The sequence below is a fragment of the Colobus angolensis genome, unplaced genomic scaffold (genome assembly GCF_000951035.1).
Source record: "Colobus angolensis palliatus isolate OR3802 unplaced genomic scaffold, Cang.pa_1.0 Scaffold166, whole genome shotgun sequence".
Classification (NCBI taxonomy): Eukaryota; Metazoa; Chordata; class Mammalia; order Primates; family Cercopithecidae; genus Colobus; species Colobus angolensis.
The window spans coordinates 1,239,397-1,266,426 of NW_012114777.1; the positions used below are offsets into that span (position 1 = coordinate 1,239,397).

At 41.1% G+C, this 27,030-nt stretch overlaps 1 protein-coding gene across 2 annotated transcripts in view; it reads right to left on the reverse strand.

Annotated features, from left to right (window-relative positions):
- The window catches only part of LYN (LYN proto-oncogene, Src family tyrosine kinase), a 73,408-nt gene extending 46,585 nt beyond the window's left edge, over window positions 1–26,823 (reverse strand). Inside the window, exons 1-8 of one of the 2 annotated variants that reach the window (XM_011937573.1) lie at window positions 26,745–26,823; window positions 22,375–22,420; window positions 21,152–21,257; window positions 18,315–18,413; window positions 18,088–18,191; window positions 16,759–16,908; window positions 14,879–15,031; window positions 1,257–1,439 (exon numbers count right to left, since the gene is read on the reverse strand). In XM_011937573.1, coding sequence (XP_011792963.1) covers window positions 1,257–1,439; window positions 14,879–15,031; window positions 16,759–16,908; window positions 18,088–18,191; window positions 18,315–18,413; window positions 21,152–21,257; window positions 22,375–22,420; window positions 26,745–26,813 — 910 coding nt within the window. In that variant the 5' untranslated portion in view covers window positions 26,814–26,823. Of the gene's footprint in view, window positions 1–1,256; window positions 1,440–14,878; window positions 15,032–16,758; window positions 16,909–18,087; window positions 18,192–18,314; window positions 18,414–21,151; window positions 21,258–22,374; window positions 22,421–26,681 lie in introns of both variants that reach the window. The other variant, XM_011937572.1, reaches the window with a different exon arrangement.
- Window positions 26,824–27,030: the final 207 nt, after the last annotated feature.

Consider the following 27,030-nt stretch of genomic DNA (forward strand, 5'->3'; position numbering starts at 1 on the left):
TGAGCCGAGATCGCGCCACTGCACTCCAGCCTGGGTGGAAGAGCAAGACTCCATCTCTAAAACAAACAAACAATGTCCTTGTTTGGAAGGACTCTGAGTGACTGATATTTTGAAATACTCACAGATATTAAATAAGAAAATATAATATCAATCTTTTGAATCTATTCAGCTATGACATCATACTGTCATCTCCATTGTGCATGAGATGATTGTTAATCCTGGATCATTGCTTATGTTTCTTCATCACTTCTGAGGACTTTTAAAAAAATAATTTGGCAGTTTATTGGTATGTTTCCTGAACTGGAGGGGAACACAGGAGGAAGGATGTTGATTCGAAGTCTTCTATATGAAGGTGATCACAGTAGAAGAAAAATTGATTGCTTGAAGTCTATTCTCCTGCAATTCTGTGATTACATAGGACTTTAACCTCCTCAAGTTTTAAAAAACGTTAATATTTAAAAGTGACACCCTGAACATTTAGATAATGCTGGAAAGGAAAATGAATATTAGATAACGCTAAGGAACAAAAAGAGGCGGGGTGCTCACACCTGTAATCCTAGCACTCTGGGAGGCCGAGGCGGGCAGATTGCCTGAGCTCAGGAGTTCGAGACCAGCCTGGCCAACATGGTGAAACCCCATCTCCACTAAAAATACAAAAAATTAGCTGGGCATGGCAGCATGTGCCTGTAGTCCTAGCTACTAGGGAGGTTGAGGCAGAAGAATCGCTTGAACCCGGGAGGCAGAGGTTGCAGTAAGCAGAGATTGCACCACTGTACTCAAGCCCAGGCAACAGTATGAGACGTCTCCAAAAAACAAAAACAAAAATGAAAACAAAAAACAAAAACAAAAAGAAAGAGGAATTTGGTACTGAACAATCTGTACTAAATCTGTAGTATTAGAATTCTGGGAACTCACATTTTAAGCATATGACAAAAAATATTCCTTTTTGAAATACATAGTAATTCATTTGATAAATATTTATTGGGGGGTGACTAGATATGGGGTACTATTCTTGGGGCAATAGGTACATGCAGGTAGCTGCAGAGAAAACAGGAGGATTAGATTTCAATTCTGTGACATGGGATTACTTTCCGGTGATTAGGTTTATAAACTGCTTTGTCTTCCCATATTTCCTGATTTTTCAGTAGTGTGTACACTGTTTGATAATTAAACTATTTGAGTGACTCTGAACAATTACACATTTTACTTTTTGAGTTTGAAACCCTTGCAAGCTCTGGGCAGTGAGAGGAACTCACCCTTGGCCATGTACTCGGTGATGATGTAAATGGGCTCCTCCCTGGTGACCACAGCGTACAGCCTCACGAGCTTATCATGCTGCAGGGTCTTCATGAGGTTGGCTTCTTCCAGGAAGGCTTGCACAGACATAGTGCCCGGCTTCAGGGTTTTCACAGCCACCTTGGTGCTGTTGTTATAGTAACCTAGGAAGAAAAAAGAAGGTGGATATGCTTTATAAAACAGAAAATTTAGCTGGGGGCAGTGGCTCATGCCTGTAATCCCAGCACTTTGGGAAGCTGAGGCGGGTGGGTCACCTGAGGTCAAGAGATCAAAACCAGCCTGGCCAAAATGGTGAAACCCCATATTTACTAAAAAAACAAAAATTAGCTGGGCGTGGTGGCAGGCGCCTGTAATTTCAGCTACTTAGGAAGCTGAGACAGGAGAATTACTTGAACAAGGGAGGTGGAGGTTGCATTGAGCTGAGATCGTACCATTGCACTCCAGCCTGGGTGACAGAGTGCAAAAGTCCATCTCAAAAAAAAAAGAGAGTCCGTCTAAAAAAAAAAAAAAAATTTAAAACTTCACTTTGTAGATGCAGAGTTAGCAAAAAATTTAGTTACAGATAGAAAAAGCCTGAGTTAAAACACTATGTAGTGATAAAATTAGGGAGGCTAGATGAAAAGTATCTAGGAATTTTCTTTACCAAAAAATGTTTAAATTATTCAAAAATCAAAAGATTTCTATGAAATAATAGTAAAAAACATTTTTATTGGCACTCTACCATGAGGACTAATATTTGTCCTCTATTTATTGGTTTATTTATTTTTAGACTAAGTCTTGGTCTGTTGTCCAGGCTGGAGTGCCGCGGCACGATCTTGGCTCAATGTAACCTCTACCTCCTGGTTTCAAGTGATTCTCATGCCTCAGCCTCCCGAGTAGCTGGGTTTACAGGTGCCCACCACCACATCTGGCTAATTTTTGTATTTTTAGTAGAGATGGGGTTTCACCATGCTGGCCAGGCTAGTCCCAAACTCTTGACTTCAAGTGATCCGCCAGCCTCGGCCTCCCAAAGTGCTGGGATTGCAAGCGTGAGCCACTGCGCCCAGCCAAGGACTAATATTTTTCTCTAATAATAAAATGTTCTTTATTCAAGACCAAAAAAAAACCAAAACTCTACATATGCTATAATCCCTTACACACATATACATACACACACAGGCATACACTCACATTATAATCCCCATTTTAAAATGCAGACATATTTTATAGATACACAGACACACACATATAAACAATGGTCTGGAAGAAAATACACCAAAATACACCAAATGCTGGTTATTTCCAATGGTGCAATTATGAGTGATTTTAATTTTGCTTACCATATCTTTCAACTATTTACCAAATTTTCTTTAAAACAGGTGTTCTTTATAAAAATTACTTACATATACTATCTTTAAAGTACAATATACTAGAGTCAAACAAGCACTTCCCAAAATTTGCAGACAACTGGACTTGGGTGACTATTAGTGAAAAAGTCCCCACTGAAAGGACAGGGAGCCCCTCCCTCCACTCCTCCCCCACCCAGGAGATGCAGCAGGTGCCCTGGGAGGCCTTCAGGGGAAAAGCCTGCCTTTGTTCACCCCAGCATTTCCTCCACTTTCTTGACCTCAGAACACTTGTTCAAGTAGCCTCTTACACCACATGGAACACGCTCTGGGCAATACTGACTCCTTAGTATGGTCCCCCTGAGGCACCACCCTTCTGGGACTGGGATTGAGCACTTTCACTCTGACTTTCTCTTGGGAAAGCCTTTTCTCAGTAATTTGGCAAAGCAGAAATATTAATAATCATGTTCTTCCTTTCTGTCCTCTCTTCTGTTTCCACCTTTCTCTTGAAATGTTAAAAAAAAGAAAAAGAAAAAGAAAAAAAAAAGTGGGGAAGGGAGTAGCAGCTGGCGGTGCCACTGCAAATCTCCTTGCAGGTTCCTGCTGCCTGGTGCACAACAGCTGGATAGCACCTGCCCTAAGGAAAGGTGACGTGGAGTGGACGGTCCCCTTTTTAGGGTGCAACAGTATCTGTATGTGAATAGCATAGAAAGATGACTGGAAGCCTGCTGAGTAAAACAGCAGTGATTATCCCTGGCTGGTAGAATTTGGAGTGACTTCTACTTTCTCTTGTTCTTTTCTATTCTGATTGTATTTGTCAAGGAGTATGTACTCTTTTCTTTTCTTTTCTCTTCTCTTCTCTTTCTTTTTTTTAGGAGAGACAGGATTTTGCCATGTTGGCCAGGCTGGTCTCGAACTCCTAACTTCAGCTGATCTGCCCACCTTGGTCTCTCAAAGTGCTGGGATTGTAGGCATGAGCCACTGTGCCCAGTCAAGTATGTACTTTTTAATAAAAGATTTTTTAAAATAATAAAGAAATGTATTATACATCTCCTTCCAAGCCTTCAAACAAGTAAGAAAAAGTTCATTTATAGCTAGCAGCCAACCTGCCCAGTGATGTTTCTTCTGGTCATGAAGACTGATTCCTCTATTAAATGTTTTATTTTGTACTCCACTTTGGTTAACACTTAGGAGCTTGCAGTGCTCTATAGAAAAATAAGGCTAGACAAGGTGGCTCATGCCTGTAATCTCAGCACTTTGAGGGGCAGGAGGATCGCTTGAGCCCAGGAGTTCAAGACCAAGCTGGGCAATATAGTGAGACTCCCATCTCTAAAACAAAAGAAAGAAAAGAAGTAGAAGAATGCAGTATAAAATAAGTGTTAGAACATATGGGGAAGATAGTAACATAAAGCTGACAAAAAACATCCTAGGTCCTTTTAAAAAGCCACCACCTACCTAAAAAATGGAATTATGAATATATTAAATTGTTCTGCCATCTAAATGCATAATTACAAGAAATACGGTATTTTCTGTAGATCTTAAGAGTTATTTTAAAGTACATTCCACCAACAAAAGACGTTTAATATTACATTTAAATCAAAAAGGGTTTATTATTTTTTTAAAGCTTATAAACACTAACCCTAATCCCAGCCCTAACTCTAACCTTAAGTTACATGAGCATATCCATAGCAAATCCCAACAGGAAAATACATGATATAAAATATATGAAAATACATAAAATATATGATACATATAACTGCCAGGAACTGGCATCCAGAATATATAAAGGATTCTCACAAATCAATAAGAAAAATCAGAAGAAATAGGCAAAGGCTTGGATGGGCATTTCAAAAGAAGAAATTCATATGACTAATAAACATGTGAAAAGTACTCAATCTTCTTAGTAACCAAAGAAATGCAAATAAAGTCATGAGAAACCACTGCCAAGCTTAGCAAACATTTTAAAAGTCTGGCAATATCAAGTGCTGCTGAGCACCTGCCCCTTGGGAGGGACTCTGGAGCAGCTGCCCTAGGCCCCATTCGGTGTTCTTTGCTGAGCATCACTGAAATTCAATTGCAGAGCTTCTGTGACAACATCCAAGGTGCCCGTGAAGGATGCTGAGTGCATAATTCCTTCTGGATAACCACTTACGGCCTGTGCTGCCTTGGGGCCCACATCTCTCTAAGTACAGCTCTGCTAGTCGGCAAAGGGGACATGGGGACTGGCATATTGCTGGTGAGAATCTAAGCTGGGACCAGCACTTTGGAAAATAAGTTGGCAATAAATTAAAAGAGCTGAGGATTCATACACCTTATGATCCAGCAAATCCACTCCCACTCACCCTAGAGAAACTCACGCATGCTTGGACCAGCACAAAAATATGCAGCACATTGTTCATAGCAGCCCAAACTGGGAACAGCTCTGATATAGTCTGGATGTTTGTCCTCTCCAAATCTCATGGTGAAATTTGTTCCCCAGGGTTGGAGGTGGGGCCTGGAGGGAGGTATTTGGGTCATGGGAATGAATCCCTCATGAATGGCTTGGGGGCATCCCCGTGGTAAAGAGTGAGTTCTCGCTCTATTAGTTCACAAGAGAGCTGGTTGTCTAAAAAGCATGGCACCTCTTTTTGTCACTCTCTTGCTCTCACTGTGTGACATTCTCCCCCGTTTTGCCTTTCTTTTTGAATGGAAGCTTCCTGAGGCTTCACCAGAAGCAGAGACAGGTGCCATGTTTCTTGTACAATCTGCAGAACCGTGAGCCAAATAACCTTTTTCTTTATAAGTTACCCAGTCTCAGGTATTCCTTTAGCACAGCAAAATGGACTAGCACGAACTCCAATTTCATCAGTAAATGGTGAGATAAATGGATAAACGATGGTATATCTTGAAAACATATGCAGCACAACACAATATAGCATGAAGATGAATAAACCATAGCCACACTCAAAAGCATGGATGCATCTCACCAACACCATATGGAATGAAGATGAATGAACCATAGCCATAGATGCATCTCACCAACATTGACATGGGATGAAGATGAATGAACCGTAGCCACACCCAAAAGCACAGGTGCACCTCACCAACACCATATGGCATGAAGATGAATGAACTGTAGCCACACCCAAAAGCATGGATACATCTCACCAACATGACATGGGATGAAGATGAATGAACTACAGCCACACCCAAAAGCACGGATGCATCTCACCGACCATAGGGACTGAAGATGAATGAATTGTAGCCACACCCAAAAGCACAGATGTACCTCACCAATACCATATGGCATGAAGATGAATGAACTGTAACCACACCCAAAAGCATGGATACATCTCACCAATACGACATGGGATGAAGATGAATGAACTGTAGCCACACTCAAAAGCACGGATGCATCTCACAAACATGATATGGAATGAAGATCAATGAACTGTAGCCACACAAAAAAGCATGGATGCATCTCACCAACATCATATGGAATGAAGATGAATGAACTGTAGCCACACCCAAAAGCATGGATGCATCTCACCAACCCGTTGAGTAAAAGAGGCAAGACATAAAAGAGCATATTTGGTATAATTCATTCATATAAAGTAGAAAAACAGGCAAAACTGAGCTATATTTTTGGGGGATACATACATCCCCATATACAAAAGTGGTAAAATTAAGAAGAAAAGTCAGGAAACCATCAGAAAGGTCGGAATAGCTGTTGTCTTTGGGGGACAGGTAGGGTGTGGGTGGGAGGGGATGGGTGGAGGGTGGGGGTTTCTGGGGCTAGCAAGTTTCCTTTCAGAGGTCTGCACACCAGTTTTTGCTTTGTAATTATCTGTGAAATTAGATATTTTTGTTTGCATTTTCTGCTTGCTTGTTACATTACGTAGCAATAAAAGTTAAAGAAACGAAACCATTTCCCTTTTGCCATCATAAAAACAATGGAGCTCATGGAGACTCTTATACAATAGAAAAGTATGAGTAAAGGATGACGGGAAAAAAAAAACGCTTTCCAAGGTTGGGGGGAAAGTTATCAGGAAATATTGCTGCTGCAGATATTTTAAATACTGATAAGGAGTTTGAGCTGAGTGGTAGATAAAGCAGCTGTGTCAAACATGGTCCAAGAATGGCAGCAGCTCCCAGATGATCTCTTAGGGCCGTGACATTGAAACAATAGGGTGGTTTTCATCACTCTGTTAAAGGCATGATTTTTATTCAGTGCTAAGGATCAAATCATAGGTTTCCAAGATACTCTCCGGTAGTTTGAAGGTTCAAATTAACCTAGTCATGGAGATTTGGGTTGTCAATATGGATGAAAAATTATGTTAAAAAAATCTTTTTGAGCTAGTAAAAAGTGTCTTGTAGAGTGCCACTTTGCCACAGTTAAATAAATCTGGTGCAGCACCTTGAGAGCGCTCTAGTACCAGCTGTGACTGGCTGGCTAAAAAGTGCCCATGTACCGTAAAAGGGAGAGTGGTTTTTAAAAAAATGCATGCAGTTGATTTTGGAAGTGGGTTGGTGATTAATCTCAAGGCAGTTGGTTCAAATGAGAATTTATCTAGCAAAATTCAATTTAAAATAAGTTTCCTTCCTTCCTCAAGGTCTCTTCATAGACCAAGCAGTCAGAGGAAATATCGTCCTTAGCCTAGCTGCCTAGTTGATTCCCTGGGAACAGGACAATCCGCAGAGGAAGCATGTCACCCAAGTCAGATGTCACAAGGATCACACAAACAAGAGGAAACAGCTTGAAGCAGAGACACCTCTTTCTTTTATCCCCACCCAGTCCCTTCCCCCAAAGAACAGGTCACTTCCTAGTATTTGTTCACTGCATTTCAGGCCCAAAAAATGCAGACCATAAAATGAAATGGGTTGTCCGTGAACAATTCCTTATGTTTAATAAAAATATTAACTTATTTGGTTAATAGTGATAGAATTTTAATTGTTATTTTTCTATCAATGAGAAAAGCTGGCCTGCTTATCTTTTGAGAAACTAAAAAAGATCAGAGAAAACTAAATTCTGGCAGCTCAAAATTGGGAGAGGGGGTATCCTTCAGCCTGTTTGTAATATAAAATCACCAATCACAACTCTTTTGGTTGTATTCCCAATATTCCCCTGCTATGTGTATTCAACGTATTTAAATTATTTCAGGAGTGAAGAAGGAGCTCCCTGACTGACAGGCAAACTCAGTCCCTACAAGCAAAAGATCCCAAGTCAAAATTTTCTGGTTTTTTCTCTTCTATTTTCTTTTCTTCACCTTCCCTTCTTTTCCTTCCTTCCTCCATTCAACATAAGACTGGAAGAAGGCCGGGCGCAGTGGCTCATGCCTGTAATTCCAGCACTTTGGGAGGCCGAGGTGGGCGGATCACGAGGTCAGGAGATAGAGACCACGGTGAAACCCTGTCTCTACTAAAAATACAAAAAATTAGCCGGGCGCGGTGGCAGGTGCATGTAGTCCCAGCTACTCGGGAGGCTGAGCAGCAGAATGGCATTGAACCCAGGAGGCGGGGCTTGTAGTGAGCCGAGATCGCGCCACTGCACTCCAGCCTGGGCGATGGAGCAAGACTCTGTCTCAAAAAAAAAAAAAAAAAGACTGGAAGAAAAGCACAATTAAAAAATGAACACTGATCAATGCCAATATCCCGGTAGTGATGTTGTACTATAGTTTTACAAGATGTTACTACTGGGGGAAACTGGGTAAATGGTACATGGGATCTCTCTGTATCATTTCTTTTATATATTTGCCCGCTGTATTGAAATATAATTCATATACCTACCATTTACCCATTTAAAGTATATAGTTCATCAGTTATTTGCATATTCAGAATTGTACAATCATCACCACAATCAGCTTTAGAATGTTGTCATGACTCCAAAAAGAAATCCCATGCTCATTAGCAGTCACTCCCAGCCCCCCAGCCCTAGGCAACCAGTCATCTACTTTCTAACTCTAGATTTGCCTATTCTGGACATTGCATATAAATGGAACGGTATAATATGTGCTCCTTTGGGACTGATTTCTTTCACTTAACGTAGTGTTATTATACGTCATCCATAAAACAACATGGCATCCATGTTGAAGCATGCCAGGTCATTTTTTTTTATTGCCAAATACTCCATTGTATGAATATACCATATTTTATTGACCCATTCATCATCTGATGGACATTTGGGTTGTTTGTACTTTTTGGCTATTACAAATAATGCTACTATGAACACTCATGTACAAGTTTCTGTGTGGACATATGTTATCCTTTTTGTATTATTTCGTACAATGACATGTAAATCCACAATTATCTCAAAATAAAAAAAATTAAAAAGCAAAAATACAACTTCTATTTAGTGGGGAAATCCTGGGCAATTTCTTTCCTCTACTGTATAGCCTTTGCACTAATATGACACATTTTCTTTCTAAAGATATTATTTAATAACAGCACTTTGAATGCTGTCAGTTGAACTTAACCTGCACAATTTCTTTCAATTGTTATGCAATCCCTCTGAGACAGGATCCATTAAACCCCACTTTAGATGAGGCTCTACTGCCTCTGTCATTTAAAACATTATTAGTAAATCAAGTAAAAAACACAATTTAAAAAGTGAGAAAAGGACTTGAACATAAGTTTCTCCAAAGGAGCTGTAGAAATGACCAGGAAGGACATGAAAAGAGGCTTGGTCACTAATTATTAGGAAAACACAAATCAAAACCACAGTAAGATACCATCTCACATCTATTAAAATGACAACTATCAAAATAGCCAACCAGCCAACAAAAAAAATCCCCAAAACAGAAAATAACAACTGTTGGTGAGGCTGTGGAGAAACAGAACACTTATACACTGTCAGTGGGAATGTAAAATGGTGTAGCCGATATAGAAAACAGTATGGCAGTGCCTCAAAATTTTAAATATAGAAGAATTACAGGATCCAGCAATTCCACTACTGATTTATACTCAAAGGAATGGAAAATAAGGTCTCAGAAAGGTATCTGTGCACCCATGTTTACAGTGGCATATTCACAATAGCCAAAACGTAGAAACAACCTAATTGTCCATCAACAGATGAATAAACAAAATGTTACGTATGCATATAAAGGAATATCATTCAGCCTTAAAAAGCAAAGAAATTCTGACACATGCTACGACATAACATAAACCTTGGAGACAACACGCTAAGTGAAGTAAACCAGAGCCAAAAAGACAAATACTGTATGATTCTAATTATTTGAGGTACCTAAGGTAGTCAAATTCATAGAGACAGAAAGTAGCATGGTGGTTGCTAGAAGCTGGAGGGAGAGGGGATCAGGAAGTTGGTGTTAAAGAGTACAGAGTCTTTCAGTTTTATCAGATGAAAAGAGAGTATGGAGATTGTTTGCATAACAATGTAGATGCATTTAACCTACTGAACTGTACACCTAAACATCGCTAAAAAGCAAATTTTATGTCATGTGTATTTTACCACAATTTTTAAAAACAGAATGAGCAAATCTATTCAAGTGATGTATTTTCTCAAGATTTTTACCCTGTTTCAGACAGTCTAAAAAGTAACAATCTGCATAGAACAATCACATACTCTCCAACACCCCATTCTCCTCTCTTCTAAACTTGTTTCTCCCAGGCACTACCTGGATATATGATAAGCAAAAGTTATCTAAAATTAAGGTTGTGTGCAGGAAAGGAAGAGAAATAGACAGGGGGATTAGGTGTATCTGGAATTAGAAGCAAGGAGGTTTTCCCAATCCCAGAAAGGACCAATTTTTTTTTTTTTCTTTTTTTTTTTTTCTGAGACGGAGTCTCGCTCTGTCGCCCAGGCTGGAGTGCAGTGGCCGGATCTCGGCTCACTGCAAGCTCCGCCTCCCGGGTTCCCGCCATTCTCCTGCCTCAGCCTCCGGAGTAGCTGGGACTACAGGCGCCCGCCACCTCGCCCGGCTATTTTTTTCTATTTTTTAGTAGAGACGGGGTTTCACTGTGTTAGCCAGGATGGTCTCGATCTCCTGACCTCGTGATCCGCCCGTCTCGGCCTCCCAAAGTGCTGGGACTACAGGCTTGAGCCACCGCGCCCGGCTGGACCAATGTTCTTAAGCTCCACGTGCACAATTTTAGTGCAGACTCGCACCTTACAACAGAATAGGGGATGTAAGCAGGTCTGCTGAGGTGTGCGCGCCAGGCTGCCTAGATCCTGACTTCTTGCCCCCAGCCTCACCAGGCACTCCCTGGCGGATGCACTGACACCACAGCTGACAGCAGCACGTTTGATGCCAGGCATCCAGGCTGGCAGCAGCTGCATATTTATTTATTTATTTATTGAAATGGGGTTTCACTCTGTCACCCAGGTTGGAGCACAGTGGTGCAATCTCAGCTCACTGCAACCTCCACCTCCCAGGCTCAAGTGATCCTCCCACCTCAGCCTCCTGAGTAGATGGAAACACAGGTGCAACACCATCATGCTCAACTAATTTTCTTTGTATTTTTGGTAGAGACAAGGTTTCACCATGTTGTTCAGGCTAGTCTCGAACTTCTGAGCTCAGGCAATCTACCTGCCTCGGCCTCCCGAAGTGCCAGGATTACAGGTGTGAGTCACTGTGCCTTGCCAACAACTGCATCTTTAAAAACAGTGTTACTGAGAAATAATTCACTCAAGCAGTTGGATTTGAATGTACTTGGTTCACTGTACTTATCTCTTAGGTGCAAACAGCATGCAGTTTGATGCTTTATCCTGGCTTCACAGCTGAATAGGAGAGGCTGGAACAAAATTCCAAGCCATCACTTTATATGCAGGGCTACTGATTTAGGGTGAACCAGTACATCCTGGTTAACCTCCCTCTACATTTCTTTTCATGACAGACATGTTAATTACTTTGCCAGCAAATATCCACAGGAAAGTCTAATTGGATTATTTATAGCTCTGTTTTATGATTAAAGTTGGGGAAAAGGCATCAAAATACAGCTTCCAATAACTAAAATCAAATACAAAAAAGTGACGATAATAAAAATAGGGCACATGGAGTCAGACTCTGGGAAACATCCTAGGTGCATAATCTCATTCTTCCTTTGAACAACTGATAAGATAGGAGTTTGTCCATTTCACTGATGTGGAAACTGAGGCTAGGGAAGTCAAATTAACTTAGAAACAGTATAGCAAATAATTGAGTCCAGGGTTCCCAGATGCCAGAGCAGCCTGGCTCTCTCACTGCCTTGAATGACCTTGAGTAAGTTGCTTATCTGATTCTCAGTGATGTTGTCTATCAAATGATCACAGAAACGCCTGTCTCATTCGCAGTGCTACAGCAATGAGTATGTGAGAATGTCAATGCAAATGCACTTAGAGCAGGGCCCGTAGAGCCTGTACACTCTTTTTTCCCTTCCTCCTGTCTTCTCCTCCTTCTCCCCACGCAAAGTCACAGATGGACTAAGAGCACAATTAACTGTGATTATGATCCTGGTTTTCCTGCCAATACTCTCAGTGAACAGACGGGGAAGCCGGGAAGAGAAGGCAGAAGTCCCTGGTTCTTGATGTGAGCCAGTGGGGTTGCAACAGACATGTTCAATGAGCAGGGAGGAAGACAGAAAGGACTGAAGCTTTATAGAGAAGTGTCGGCTTCTAAGAGGGAAGAGAATTTGCAGATTGTGCTGAAACCACTTGGAGAAAGTTCTTTTTACACAATCTTAAAGAAACTTCCCACAGAGTATTTATTTATTACAAAAGGGAGTAAAAAGTTGCCATAGAGAAACTAAATTTAAATGATCCATTTAAACTTTTGGATCTAAAACCTTTAAATAAAATTGATGGTGGATCACTGTAGACAAAATCAAATAGAATATCATTAAGAATAGGACCGGCTAATACTATGCCTCCTGACAGGTGCACTGAGAATACAGCACTGCTTAGGTGCTTAAACACTCTTCACAAAACTCAGCAAGTCACATCTGCACTTAATCTCAGGTGGTCAACGACAATAATAACATCTATGTATGTGTACGTAAATAAAAGAACAAGAAAATTAGGACAATATTAACAACCGGTGAATCTACGTGAAGGGTATACAAAATTCATTACACCATTCCTGCTCCATTCTGTAGATTTGGAAAAAAACAAATATAAACATCATCGGAGGAAAAAAGAAGCCAAGTCATTTTTTTAATGAGCAGATAACAGTTTTGTGGTTCTTCAAAAAGTTCAACAGAGGCTTACCACATGCCCCAGCAATTGAACTCCTAGGTTTATACACAAGAGAAATGAAAATGTGTCCACATAATAATTTGTACGTGAACGTTCATATAGTATTATTCATAACAGTCAAAAGGTAAAAACAACTGAAAGGTCCACCAATGGATAAGTAGATAAACAAACTCTGGTATAGTCATGCAATGGAATATTACTCAGCCATAAAGCAAGAAAATTCTAATACGTTCTACAACATGGATGAACCTTGAAAACATTATGCTAGGTGAAATACGCCAGACACAAAAGGACAAATAAATGATTCCACTTATACGAGGTACCTAGAGTGGTTAAATTCACAGAGACAGAAAGAATGGTGGCTGCCAGGGGCTGAGTGGTGGGAGAAATGAAGAGTGATTGTTTATTGGGTACATTGTTTCCTTTTGGGATGATGAAAACATTTTGAAAGTAGATGGAGGTGGTGGCTGCACAATATTGTGAATGTACTAAATGTCACTGAATTGTTCATTTTAAATGATTAATTACGTCATGTGAATTTCATGTTAATTAAAAAAAGAGCACATAGAGAAATGAGGAGGAAGATGTTCCAACTTAGACAATAGAGTGTGCATGGGAAGAGACAACATTCAGAGTGAGCACTCACACCCATGAATCTGCTGAGTGGAACAGAAACGGAGGACCTGATTTCTACTGCCAACCAGTTCTGACACGTGCCAATCCAAACGGAGAATGTGAAGTCATGTAATTACAGTTTACCTGAATTCTGCAAATATGTGCAGAAAGACTTACAGTGCAGTAAGAATTAATGATAGACTGGCTCAGTATGTGCCGTGTTTAAAAGACACTTCGGCTCAAGAGGGGCCAACAGGAGAAAGTGAGCAAGGCTGTGATCCCAGGGGCCAAGACTGTAGAGGGAAAACCTGGATGCAGAGGTGACATGCCCACGTAGCTGCAGCTTCTGCTCTGCCGGGGCTGGAGAGTGTTTAAAAGCCATCTGCCCCCTCCATTTAGAAATCACATTTGCTTTCACTCAACAAAGCTGACGCAGAAAATGTGACCCAGTCAGATGTGTGTGACCTAACATGTTACCCTTTCCAGAAATAACCACACATTCCATTAGAACCATTAAAAGAATGTTATGCTTTAGCATTTTTGTTCTAAAAACCTCTTATCACCAAAGAAATTCACATTCACTATGAAAACATTTATTTATTTATTTATTTATTTATTTATTTTTTTAGAGGCAGGGTCTCACTGTGTTACCCAGGCTGGAGTGCAGGAGTGCCATCTCAGTCCACTACAGCCTCGACCTCTTTGGCTCAAGTGATCCTCCCACCTCAGCCTCCCAAGTAGCTGGAACTACAGGCACACACCATGGCACCTGGCTAATTACTTTATTTGTAGAGATGGGGTCTCCCAATGTTGCTCAGGCTGTTCCCGGCCTCCTAGGATCAAGCAGTCTTCCTGCCTCAGCCTCCCAAAGTGCTGGGATTACAGGCATGAGCCACTGTTCTCAGCCCACTATAAAACTTTTTTAAAAGTAGGTAGATGAAAAGAATCCCCTGGAAAAAGCCACTGCTATAATCTTGCTGCACTTCTTGCCAGCCTGAGAAGGCAATACTTAATGGTAAGAAATGATTTATTCAGGATGTGACTTTGAGAACCTCAGAAACTTTCTTGGTGACCCTCAAATTATAATACATTGAGGCTTTCTATTAAGCCAATGGGTCCCAGCCCTAAGATAACCTTTCCCAGAGATGGAAGCAAATTTCTTGCGCTTGAACTGTGCATCCAGAGAATCTGGCGATGAGGGACTCATGAAGAAATGGGCAGATGATCAAGATAAATACCCATTACTCCCCTCCTTACAAACATTAAGAGAATTACTAAGTCGCAAGAAAGAGCAAGAGCTGAAGTAAATAGATTTTGCAGGCCAGTTCTCAACCCCGATGGACACAGGAAAACAAAATAAATGATGCTTCTGACATAACTTAGTGTCTGGCTCAGAAGCTGATTGAAATTGGCGTGAGCCTTTACTTCTTCTGTCACGATCTCTAGAAGGACATAGGCCCCCGAGCCACGCACTTACCCATCCAGACTTCCCCAAACTGCCCAGCACCGAGCCTTTTCACCAACTTGATGGACTCCCGGGGGATCTCCCAGGCATCTTTATCCCATGGCTTCTGTGGCTTGGGACTAATACAAGCCTTCTCCAATCTTCTGCACAAGCCATCTGGCTGCTCTAATTTGAAAGGGAAAAATTAAGGTTAAGAAATGCAATACTTTGGACTTCACCTGTGTCTATAAAGAAGAGTTTCAACTAGGAGCCTTATAATGTCCAACCTGCCACAGTCTGTGAACTAAAATGCATCCTTCACATAATTGTGACTTTTGAAATTTGTGGGGTTTTTTGTTTATTTTTCTTTTTTTTGAGATGAAGTTTCACTCTTGTCGCCAAGGCTGGAGTGCAATGGGCGATCTCAGCTCACTGCAACCTCCGCCTCCTGGTTTCAAGCAATTCTTCTGCCTCAGCCTCCCAAGTTGCTGGGATTACAGGAGCCTGCCACTATGCCCAGCTAATTTTTATATTTTTTAGTAGAGACAGAGTTTTACTACGTTGGCCAGGCTGGTCACGAACTCCTGACCTCAAGTGATGCATCCGCCTCAGCCTCCCAAAGTACTGGGATTATAGGCGTGAGCCACCAGCCTGAAATTTGTATAAGAAAAACCATTTAAAACATACTTGATTGTATTCATCAGCACTGCTAACATACATGAACAAAAATAACAAAGCCAACAGACAACCACAGGCTGACAGGTTGTCACACTTAATAAAATGTGATTTCAGATTACTGAGCCTACATTAAGCTTCACGGGGTACCATAGTGGGGAGTAGGTCATGTCACCACTGGACCCTAGGCCCCAGAACAGAGCCAGAGCACCACAAGCTCTCAGCATGTGCAGGATGCACACAGGAATGGGAGGGCGGAGGGAGGCAGGAATCTACAAAATCGGAAGCACGTTGCTCTCTCCATGTTTTGGGGCTCAAGCAAACCTATAACATGCATTCCCTTCAATCAGGTCATAGAAAGGAGCTGGGGCAACAACCACTCAACTGACTCCAGTCACACAGCAAAGGGACCCAGAGTTTCAGGCCCAGGCTTCGCAGGGCTGCAAAGTGGCACTGGAGACAGGGACATTGACCTGCCACTTCTAAATATTTCAGTGGTAGTGTCATTTCTGTTTGACTTTACCAAGAATATATATTACTTTTACATACACACACACACACACGCAAACACAGATCTGCAAATCTGCATTCCTATTCCAGATATTCAGATGCGTTGTAAAAATATATGCAAAGATAACATATATTTTTCTCTTGGTAATTTTGGAACACTGAATGTCAAACAGCATGTACTACTAGGTGGGAAGGACTGGGAGGACCACAAGGATCAAATCTTACTTTGTGTATTTAACTACAGATTAATTAATTACTTTATTTTATTATTTGTTTTTTGAAACAGAGTCTTGCTCTGTCACCCAGGCTGAAGTGCAGTGGGGTGATTTCAGCTCACTGCAATCTCTGCCTCCTGTGTTCAAGTGATTCTCTTGCCTCAGCCTCCCGAGTAGCTGGGACTACAGGCACATACCACTATGCCTGGCTAATTTTTTTTTTTCTGGTAGAGATGCGGTATCACCACGTTGGCCAGGCTGGTCTCAACTCCTGACCTCAAGTGATCCACCTGCCTTGGCCTCCCAAAGTGCTGGGATTACAGGCGTGAGCCTGTAATTATAGTGCCTGGCCTAACTATAGATGAATTTAGAATCATTTATAGAATATGACCTACAACTGTATCTAAGAGAAATATGATGCCTAAAATGTTTTAATATAAAAATAGTGTGTGACGTCTTATACATGTCATAACAAATATATTTTGTCTTGTTGAACGTTCAGTTTTTACTTACTTTGGTAATGTTTAATCATGTCGCTGATACAGGGAAAAGTGATTCGTGGAGAGATGTAATAGCCCCCATTATCCAGACTTCTAATTTTGTAGTGCTTAATAACATCCCCATGCACAGGGTCAAAGTCTCTGACAGACAGAGAGAAGCTTCCTATGGGGGGGAAGGTATAAGTAAATGTTTATATCTCACAAACAAGATTTGCATTATACAACAACTGCAGTACACATTTTGTGATAAAAATATGCAAAATATATATATATGAAGTTTGTATAAAATGCACAATTTTAAAAGTCCTATAAAAATTCTACTTGACAAATGAAGCCACGTTTTGTTTGCTGTGTAGTTTGCCAACATACCATTTTCTTTCTTCATGATAATTTTTAAAAATTATTATTTAGCTACATTGAAAATTTTTTAAGTTACTTTGATTTTCTTTTTCTTTTTTTTTTTTTTTTTTAACAGGTTCTTGCACTGTCACCCAGGCTGGAGTACAGCGGCACAATCATAGCTTACTGCTACCTTGACCTCCTGGGCTCAAACGATCTTTCTACCCCAACCTCCGAAGTAGCTGAGACTACAATCATGCACCACCACACCTGGCTAATTTTTTAATTTCTTATAGAGACAGGCTCTTGCTATGTTGCCCAGGCTGGTATGAAACTGCTGGGTTCAAGTGATTCTCATGTCTCAGCCTCCCAAAGCATTGGGATTACAGGCCTGAGCCACCATGCCCAGCCTAATTTTCTTTGTCTTAAAATGTCAGGATTTCTTCTAAATAATAATGCAAAAGCCTCAGCAAACAAAGCATGGTAAGAACTGGCCACAATCATGTGTGCTTTCTGCCGTACTTTTTTCTTTTCTTTTTTTTTGAGACAGTGCCTCACTCTGTCACTCAGGCTAGCTAGGAGTGCAGTGGCATGATCACAGCTCACTGCAGCCTACCTTCCCTGGGTTCAGGTGATCTTCCTACCTCAGCCTCCAGAGTAGCTGGGACTATAGGCATGCGCTGCCAGGCCTGACTAGTTTTTTATTTCTTGTAGAGATGGGGTCTTGCTATGTTGCCCAGGCTGGTCTCCAACTACTGGACTCAAGTGATCCTCTTGCCTCAGCCTCCCAAAATGTTAGGATTACAGGTGTGAGCCACCACACTCAACTATATTACTTTTAGTAGCACAACGAATCATTGAAGTTTGTTATTTTTTATCAAACTATAAAACTTTTACTACCAGAGCATACTATATCCTTTTTTCCCCTTGAGTAATTCTAGAATAGTTTCTAAAAATAATTTCCTAAATAGTGTTTTAAAAGAGGCCTTGAACCATTTCCTACCTTTTAACGTTTCACTTTCTCTAATAAGGAAAGCTCCAGCACTATTTCCTGGTGCCAAAAGCTGCCTTTCTGCATCCTTCCTGGTTATATCCTTGAAAAACCACCTGTGAAGACATTTCAACATTTCGTGCATATTATGTTCCAGAGCAAGAAAAAGGTGAAGAATATTAACAAGAAATCCAATGTGGCAAACAAAGCCTCCAAGATGACAACACATGAGGACTCACTCTTCTGTTTCTAAGGTGTTGAATTTGGCCACATAGTTGCTGGGGATGAAGCCTTCTTTTTTTGTTAAAAGGGACTTTGCTTTCCACCATTCTCCATGCCTAGAATAGAAATACACAACAAAAAGAAGCAAGAAGATTACATATTCCATGCATGTATCAAAATATCACAGATATCCCATAAATATGTATTTATGTACAGATACTACGTATCAATTAAAAAATTAAAAATAAAGAAAACATAGAGTTACCACAGGACCCTACAATTACACTCCTTGACCTATACCCAAGAAAGATGAAACCATAACATCCACACAAAAACTTGTACATGAATGTTCAAAGCATCATTATTTGTAAAAGCAAAAAGTAGAAACAACCAAAATGCCTATCAACTGATGAATGGACAAAATCTGGAATATCTGTCCAGTGGAGTATTACTCAGCAGTGAAAGGAATGGAGTGCTGAGAGATGCTACAACAGGGACGAACTTTGAAAACATTATGCTAAATAAAAGAAGGCAGCCATGAAGGACCACATATTGTATGATTCCATGTATGTGAAATATCCAGAATAGGTCAGTCTTCAGAGATAAAAAGTAGATTTGTAGTTTCCTAGGGCTGGAGAGAATGGGAGAGTGGAGGTGACAGCTAAGGAGTCCAGGGTTTCCTTTTGGGGTATTTAAAATGTTCTACAATGGATTGTGGTGATAGTTGCACAATTCTGTGACTACACTAAAAAAAATCACTGAATTGTACACTTTAAATGGGTGAATTGTGTGGTATTGTGAATTCTCAATAAAGCTATCAAAGAGAGAGAGAGAGAAAGAAAAGAAGCCAGGAGTGAAGGTTTTGAATGTTCACAACACAAAGAAATAATAAATGTTCAAGGTGATGGATATGCTAATTATGCTGATTTGATCCGTATACACTGCATACATGTATCAAAATATCACTCTGTATTCCATGGCTGCATATAATTATTCCATGTCAACTAAAAATAAAAGGAAAAAAGGAAAAAGGAAAAAATCCAAGACTCAACAGCTACAATAGCAATTGTCTCAAGATATTTGTTTAGGAGGGTGAAGGTGGGTGGAGAACATCTCTGAAACCCCAGAATCCAGTGGGAAAATTCACTCTTCGTGATGGAATTAAAATATGTTTAGAGACAGAAGCAAAGGAAAACAGACTTACAACTAAAGCATGCATCACTGTGATCAGGGGTGCACAAAGAAGAGTTGGTACAAATGGCTCCCATCTCACAGAAGCAAAAGGTTTGTAACTTGCCCCAGGATACCTAAGAAATGCTTTCAAAGCCTTATAGAAATGAGAGTCAAGGGAATACTGGTCCATAGTTCATGCATTATAAGCTCCTTTGTTCAAACATCTAGTTATCATAGATATGGACACCATGAAAAAAAGAAAACCATAAGACAATTCCAAGCAAGTGAGCCTCATCACCATGCTTGAGTCCTCAGCAGAAAGGCAGACATGGAGCCAGGGAGGAGGAAGGAACCAGCACTGGAAGAAGCAAGCAGGTAAGCCAGTAATGGGGGAAGGAATGGGTCCCTTTGAGCCTTAACTGCATTCCTTTATAAATTCCACACACAGACAGGATCTTTGTCTGGAAGGCATGAAGACAACTAGAACTAATACTGAACTCTGCCTCCTCTTTGCTTATGTTATGTTTATACACATGTATCATGCTCACATCAACCCCATGATCTAGGTACTGTCATTCCCATTTTATAAGTAAAGAAACCAAGGTACAAAAGTTTAAGGGTCTTGTCAAGGTCATACAGTTATCAAGTGGCAGGGCCAGGATCAGGCTTAAGTTCATGTTCAACCCATAAGCAACATTGCTGTCAACCATGGAACACCTTGACCTTAATAAGGGGGTCTCCCCCCCAAATCCTATTTGGCAGGTCATAATGACATTTAATGCAAGATTAGTAAGAAAAACAAGCTAGAATTAAAGCAACTGGAGTTTCTTATTCTGAGCACTGTCCTGCATGCCTAGGGTCTGACACTGCCACATGTCTGAGTCAGCAAGAGGGGGTCGAGGAGATGATGACACTCAGGCATCCTCACAAAAGCATGGCGGCTGCTGAGTCGAGAATTTTCCAACACGGCTGCTGTAGCTCAGCATCCTTAGAAGTCAAACTTGGCTGGGCCCATGAACCCAGTCAAAACATGAGTAATATAACAAAAGAAAAGTGCCATTTCAAATATCACGCATGGGCCACACAGACCCAGATTTCTTAAGGTGGCAAGAGTGGATAAAGAAAGAAACCAGGCTAGGTGTGGTGGATCACACCTGTAATCCCAGCACTTTGGGAGGCCAAGGCGGGAGAATTGCTTGACAGCAGGAGTTCAAGACCAGCCTGGGCAACATATCAAGATCCCATCTCTACAAAAATTTTAAAAATTAGCCAGGCATGGTGGCACATGCCTGTAGTCCTAGCTTCTCAGGAGGCTGAGGTGAGAGGATTGCTTGAGCCTAGGAGTTCAAGGCTGCAGTGAGCTATGATCATGCCACTGCATTCTAGTCTGGATGACAGAGAGAGATCCCATCTAAAAAAAAAAATTGTTTTAAAGAAAAACCAGCATCTGTCTTCAAAGGGAAACCCCCTGCAGAGTGCTCACAGACGGACTTAAAAGGAAAATCTCTTTGGCTCTATTCCTTCCACTGCCCACTCCTTGTGGATAGCAAGGAGGCCTCATGCCCATTATAGGAAGGGAGCTAGGCTATGGCTGTAGCACCAGAAGCAAGACAAGAGGACAGCCTGCAGGGCTCAGTGGCCTGAGGAAAGGAGCAGCCATGGCATGCTTGAGAGCACTTACTCCTCCAGGACTTTCATCTTCTCTCCTTTCTTGAAAGACAAGTCGTCCGGGTGGATGCCATCATACGGGTACAAGGCTACCACAATGTCTCCTTGTTCCTCTGGATCTAAAGATGAACATAAGAGAACATCTGTAGGAATCCATCAGCAGAAGCATTTTAACAAACCTCATGGGGCACAAAGGATGAGAGGAAGCACTAAGAGAGGGGCGACTGGAAGAAGGACATGTGCTTCCTGCCTAGTGGGCTCAGGGTCTGCACACCCACATAGAGTAGCTTGCTGTATACACTGTGTCCAGTATTTGTTATTGCAAATCACTTAAAACTAAAACTATAATATAACTCCATATTTAAGAAATGATAACACCCATGTTCACAGCAGGATTATTTCAAATAGCCAAGATGTGGAAATAATGCAAACGTCCGTTGATGGAGGAATGGATAAACATCATGGCGCTTTTTTTTTTTTTTTGGAGATGGAATCTCAGTCTTGTCACCCAAGCTGGAGTGCAATGGTGCAATCTCAGTTCACTGCAACCTCCACCTCCCGGGTTCAAGCGATTCTCCTGCCTCAGCCTCCTCAGTAGCTGGGATTACAGGTGTCCACTACCACACCCGGCTAATTTTTTGTGTTTTTAGTAGAGATGGGGTTTCACCATGTTGACCAGGCTGGTCTCAAACTCCTGACCACAGATGATCCACCTGCCTTGGACTCCCAAAGTGCTGGGATTACAGGTGTGAGCCACCGCACCTGGCCAGGGCATATACTTACAAGGAAATATTCACCCTTAGAAGGAAATAAACTTTAACACTTTCTACAGCATGGATGAGCCTTGAGAACACACTAAGTGAAATAATCCAAACACAAAAGGTCAATTACTGTATGATTCCACTTCTAGGAGGTACCTAGAGTAGTGAAATTCATAAAGACACAAAGAGCGGAGGTTGCCAGCGGCTGGGAGAGGAGGCAGTGGGGACTTATTGTTTAATGAGTATGGAGTTTCAGTTTGAGAAGATGTGTTCTGGAGATGGAGGGTGGTACTGGTTGTACAACAATGTGAATGTACAAAATGCCGCAGAAATGTATACTTAAAAATAGTTATGAGGGTAAATTTCTATGTTATATATGCCCCACAATAAAAAAATAAAACATTTAGGACAATCACTTTATAGAAGCTCTAATAGTAAAGAAAAAAAGTTTAACTATGTTGCTATGAAACCATACCTTTAGCTTGAAACCTCTGTCCAGGTAAAAGCTGAGATTCTGGAACCTATGAGAGAATATTTGTTAGAAAAAAAAAAAAACACTGGTTAGCTTTTCTTACTCACATTCATGTTGTATATATGATTTTTGTAACAGTAGCAGATACTGTTAGGATGGGCTCATTTATTAAGTTAGAAAGAACAGGAGCACAGAGGGAAAAACCTGTCGAGGTGCATCCTGCCCTGCTCGGCCAGTGACAGGGCTCTTTACCACTTGCTCTGGGTGGCAGGAAGGGAGCAAGGTTCTGGGCAGGGGCTGCTAGGTGCTCACCTCATCCTAGCTCCTCCTCTTATTTGGTGACAGAACCCTAATATTATTTGGGGTGGCAATTTGCCCAGCTCAATGATTGTGCTTCCAAACTCTCTAGCCCTGGGCAGAAGGTGGAGGGAGTTTTGGTCCGCAGATCAGCTGGGCAGGGCTTTGCTGTCAGCTCCCCTTTTCCCTTGCCTCTTTCTCTCCCCCTAGAAATAAGTGAAGGCTGGAGTCCAAATAGAAACCAAACATCAGCGGCAGGAGGATGGAGACGGAAGTGGCGGGACCCTGGTGACTTGGTGGAGTTGCCGTCCCAGCCCGGGACTGCCCATCCAAGGCTTCCCCAGCTGTATAAAATTGCATGGTCAGGGCTCTGTCCCTGGAGGCTGAGAGCAAGTCCCATCCCATCCAGGCTTTCTTGGGCTGACCCTGACTCCATCGCAGGGACAGATGGCATCCCCTGTTATTTCAGTGGGGAGGTGAGTTATTGGAAAGGATTTGGTGGCACAAAAGTCCACCTCAATTACCTTTAAAATCAAATTCCTTTTTCTCACAGTGCCGCGTGAGGCTGTGTGAGGCCTTTGGGCCTCTTGTAAGATAGATGCTGTTAGAGGCCTATACCACAAGCCATGTAACTTTTCTGTTTCTCTTTGATTAAAGTGGCTTCATAGAATGGGACCAAAACAGTTTGTACTGAAATTTAAATTTCTGATGAAAGCCCATAAAATCTCCAGTTCAGTGAGGCATGGAAAATTACTACATTGTGGTACCAGAAAAACCCATGGCTGCATACTATCCTTCAAATATTTATGTCAGGAAGTTTTATGTTGATTTTTTAGTCATTCAGATTTGCATAATTTGGATATATGACCTATTTTATGTGATTTAGAGGAAATAACTAGAAAACTAGAAATTAATTACATCATTTTAAAAGCAACAAGCTGATTTTTCAAATATCAAAAAGCCCTTAACTTGCAAACATTTTAATATGCTTTTTATAAGACCAAAACACATATATGCAACACATATACTACTGCTCTAGATTTTTCCTTAAAATGGCTTTTTCTAGAATTTTGTTGAATTTGCATCAACTCTACCTCACCTTCTCATCAGATTCCCTTTTTAATCAATCCATAGCATGCAGTTTGGCATATCTGGCCAGGGCTGAGAGTGTTGGTTATGGCCATGGAATAAGGCCAAGCTAACTGGCTCATGAGGCGAGGGCATCTGTGAGCACAGAAGGGAAAAACTGAAGTACTTATGGTATACAGGAGGGAATTGAAAGGCTTCAAGCACGGTTACTACTTCTGCTTTCAAACTTGATTTTTAATCCCCTTTACTTTGAACAAGAGGAAAAAATGGTGCATGGGTTTGTACACTATTCTCCTTGACTTTTCTGAATAAAGGACATCTTTGTTCATTTAAAAACAAAAAACAGGCTCGGTGTGGTGGCTCACGCCTGTAATCCCAACACTTTGGGAGGCCGAGGCGGGTAGATCACCTGAGGTCAGGAGCTCAAGACCAGCCCGGCCAACATGGTGAAACCCTGTCTCTACTAAAAACACAAAAATTAGCCAGGTGTGGTGGCGCATGCCTGTACTCCCAGCTACTCGGGAGGCTGAGGCAGGAGAATTGCTTGAACTCAGGAGGAGGTTGCAGTGAGCTGAGATGGCGCCATTGTACTCCAGCCTGGGCAACAAGAGCAAATCTCTGCCTCTAAATAAATAAATAAATAGAGGCAAAACGAAAAAACTTGTGTTTTAAAACATATAAAATCTATGGCATACGGTATGAGAAAAATCAGATCCTTTTTTGAGAACTCTGATGTCTATGAGAAAACTATTTGTGACTCTAATTTCTCTTATTTTACTATTAGTCATATTTATATATTATATGGTTCGATATCTGTACATACTTATGTAATCTTTTTTCACTGCCTGTAATAAGTTTTTAAATTTTATATTTATATTTGTCACACAATTAAATGTATTATTCTTATACACTTTAAGTACATATATTTTCTATACATAAAATTACAATGCTAATTTATCCAGAAACATCATGTATGATAACTTAATAGCATGATACATCCACTCTTTATCTCCACTTCTTTTTTTTTTTTTTTTTGGAGACTCTCGCTCTGTAGCACAGGCTGGAGTGCAGTGGTGCAATCTTGGCTCACTGCAACCTCTGCCTCCAGGGTTCAAGCGATTCTCCTGCCTCATCCTCCTGAGTAGCCAGGACTACAGGCGCGCACCACCACACCTGGCTAATTTTTGTACTTTTAGTAGAGTCGAGGTTTCACCATGTTGGCCAGGCTGGTCTCAAACTCCTGACCTCGTGTCATCCATCCACCTCAGCCTCCCAAAGTGTTGGGATTACAGCATGAGCGACTGTGCCTGGCCTGTCTCCATTTCTTAAGAAGACCGATGTTGATTTCTTCGTCTCAACAATGACATGTGACTTTGATACATGAAAGATACTTCCTACCTTCAAGATAATGGGGACACAGTGAGGGGAGGGCAGGCAGAAAGCCTTGATAATGGGAATATATTTCTAAAACACCCAAGCATTTAAATACATGTCAGACTACAGAAACTATAAAAACGCTTTTTTTTTTTTTTTTTTTAAAGACAGAGTCTCACTCTGTCACCCAGGCTGGAGTGCAGTGTTGCGATCTCAGCTCACTGCAACCTCTGCCTTCCAGCTTCAAGCGACTCTTCCGCCTCAGTCCCCTGAGTAGCCAGGACTACAGGCGCGCACCACCACACCTGGCTAATTTTTGTACTTTTAGTAGAGTCGAGGTTTCACCATGTTGGCCAGGCTGGTCTCAAACTCCTGACCTCGTGACCTCCCAAAGTACAGGCATGAACCACCGCACCTGGCCCAAAAATTCTTAATAATGGCATTTGGGCTAATCTAGAATAAGCTGTTTCCAGCTTAAATGCTACAGAATTCCATAGAAGCAGGCTATGGGCGATACACATGTATAGAGTGAGAGAATACATATATAAAGGATATAAGCTTTGAAATGAAGTAGATTTCAGGTTATAGTTGTTCAAAGTTCTGTTCTTCCTTTCCATAAAATGCGATATTAGTTCTTTCTTTGCCAAGTATTTCCAAAATACACCAAATAGCACATCACTCATAAAATATTTCTAGTCCAGCTATTTCTCTAAGGTTAGGGGACAGAATTAGAGGTGTTTTTCCTTAATATTTTAATTCACTAAAATAAAAGATGACAACTTCAGGATCTGTACTATTTTGAATTAATTGAAGAAATGACAAGACAGGATAATGTATGATACAACAAAAGACACATTAGTTCCTATTTTAGTTTCTGACTTGCATCCCGCATTTCCTTTTGCTTCTAAACCACTGAGCTAATCTCACTACATATCTTTTTTTTTTTTCTTTTGAGACAGAGTCTTGTTCTGTCACCCAGGCTGGAGTGCAGTGGCGCTATTATCTTGGCTCACTGCAACCTCCGCCTCCCATGTTCAAGCGATTCTCCTGCCTCAACCTCCCGAGTAGCTGAGATTACAGATGCCTGCCACCATGTACAGCTAATTTTTGTATTTTCAGTAGAGACGGGGTTTCACTGTGTTGGCCAGGATGGTCTCAAACTCCTAATCTAGTGATCTGCCTGCCTCAGCCTCCCAAAGTGCTGGGATTACAAGCGTGAGACACCACGCCCGGCCTCTCACTACACATCTTGAGTCACACAAACCTATATATATATAGTGGGGTCTTTGCACCAGTAATTTGAAAGATGGCTTTCTTCACACATAAGAATGTGACCAAAGGCCCCTTTACTGCACAATGAGTGGCCTAGTTATCCCTAAAATGTTTATACGTTCTTCAAAGGATTAAGTTACAAAGCATATCAAAAATTATTTGAGGACCAATTAATCAGTGGGATTTTTCTGCATGCACACATTACAGATTGGTGTTTAAATTATGCAGCCATGCTTTGATCTTGCTGTGGGAATTCTCCCCTGAGACTATCTACTTACTGGCCTTTGCTGTTTATTGGACGTTGGATCTCTCACATAAATAGTTCTTTCAGTATTACGTACTGGTTGAGTCTTCAAATCTACTCCATCGTCATTCAAGCTGTCTTTCCCTTTTGATTTTATACATCCCATATTTCCTGTTGAAATATAAAAGCAACAACATTGTTTTACCATTCCAGAACTGCTTCAAGTCATCAAAATCTCTCCATTAAAGAAGAGTAGAAAAAAATACACTTTTATTCTTTATCATATATAGAGTAATAAACTCAAATGTGAATACTATTCCCAAATAGGTTTGCCTGTCCATTAATTCACTCAACAAATATTTATTGAGCATTAATTTTCCATC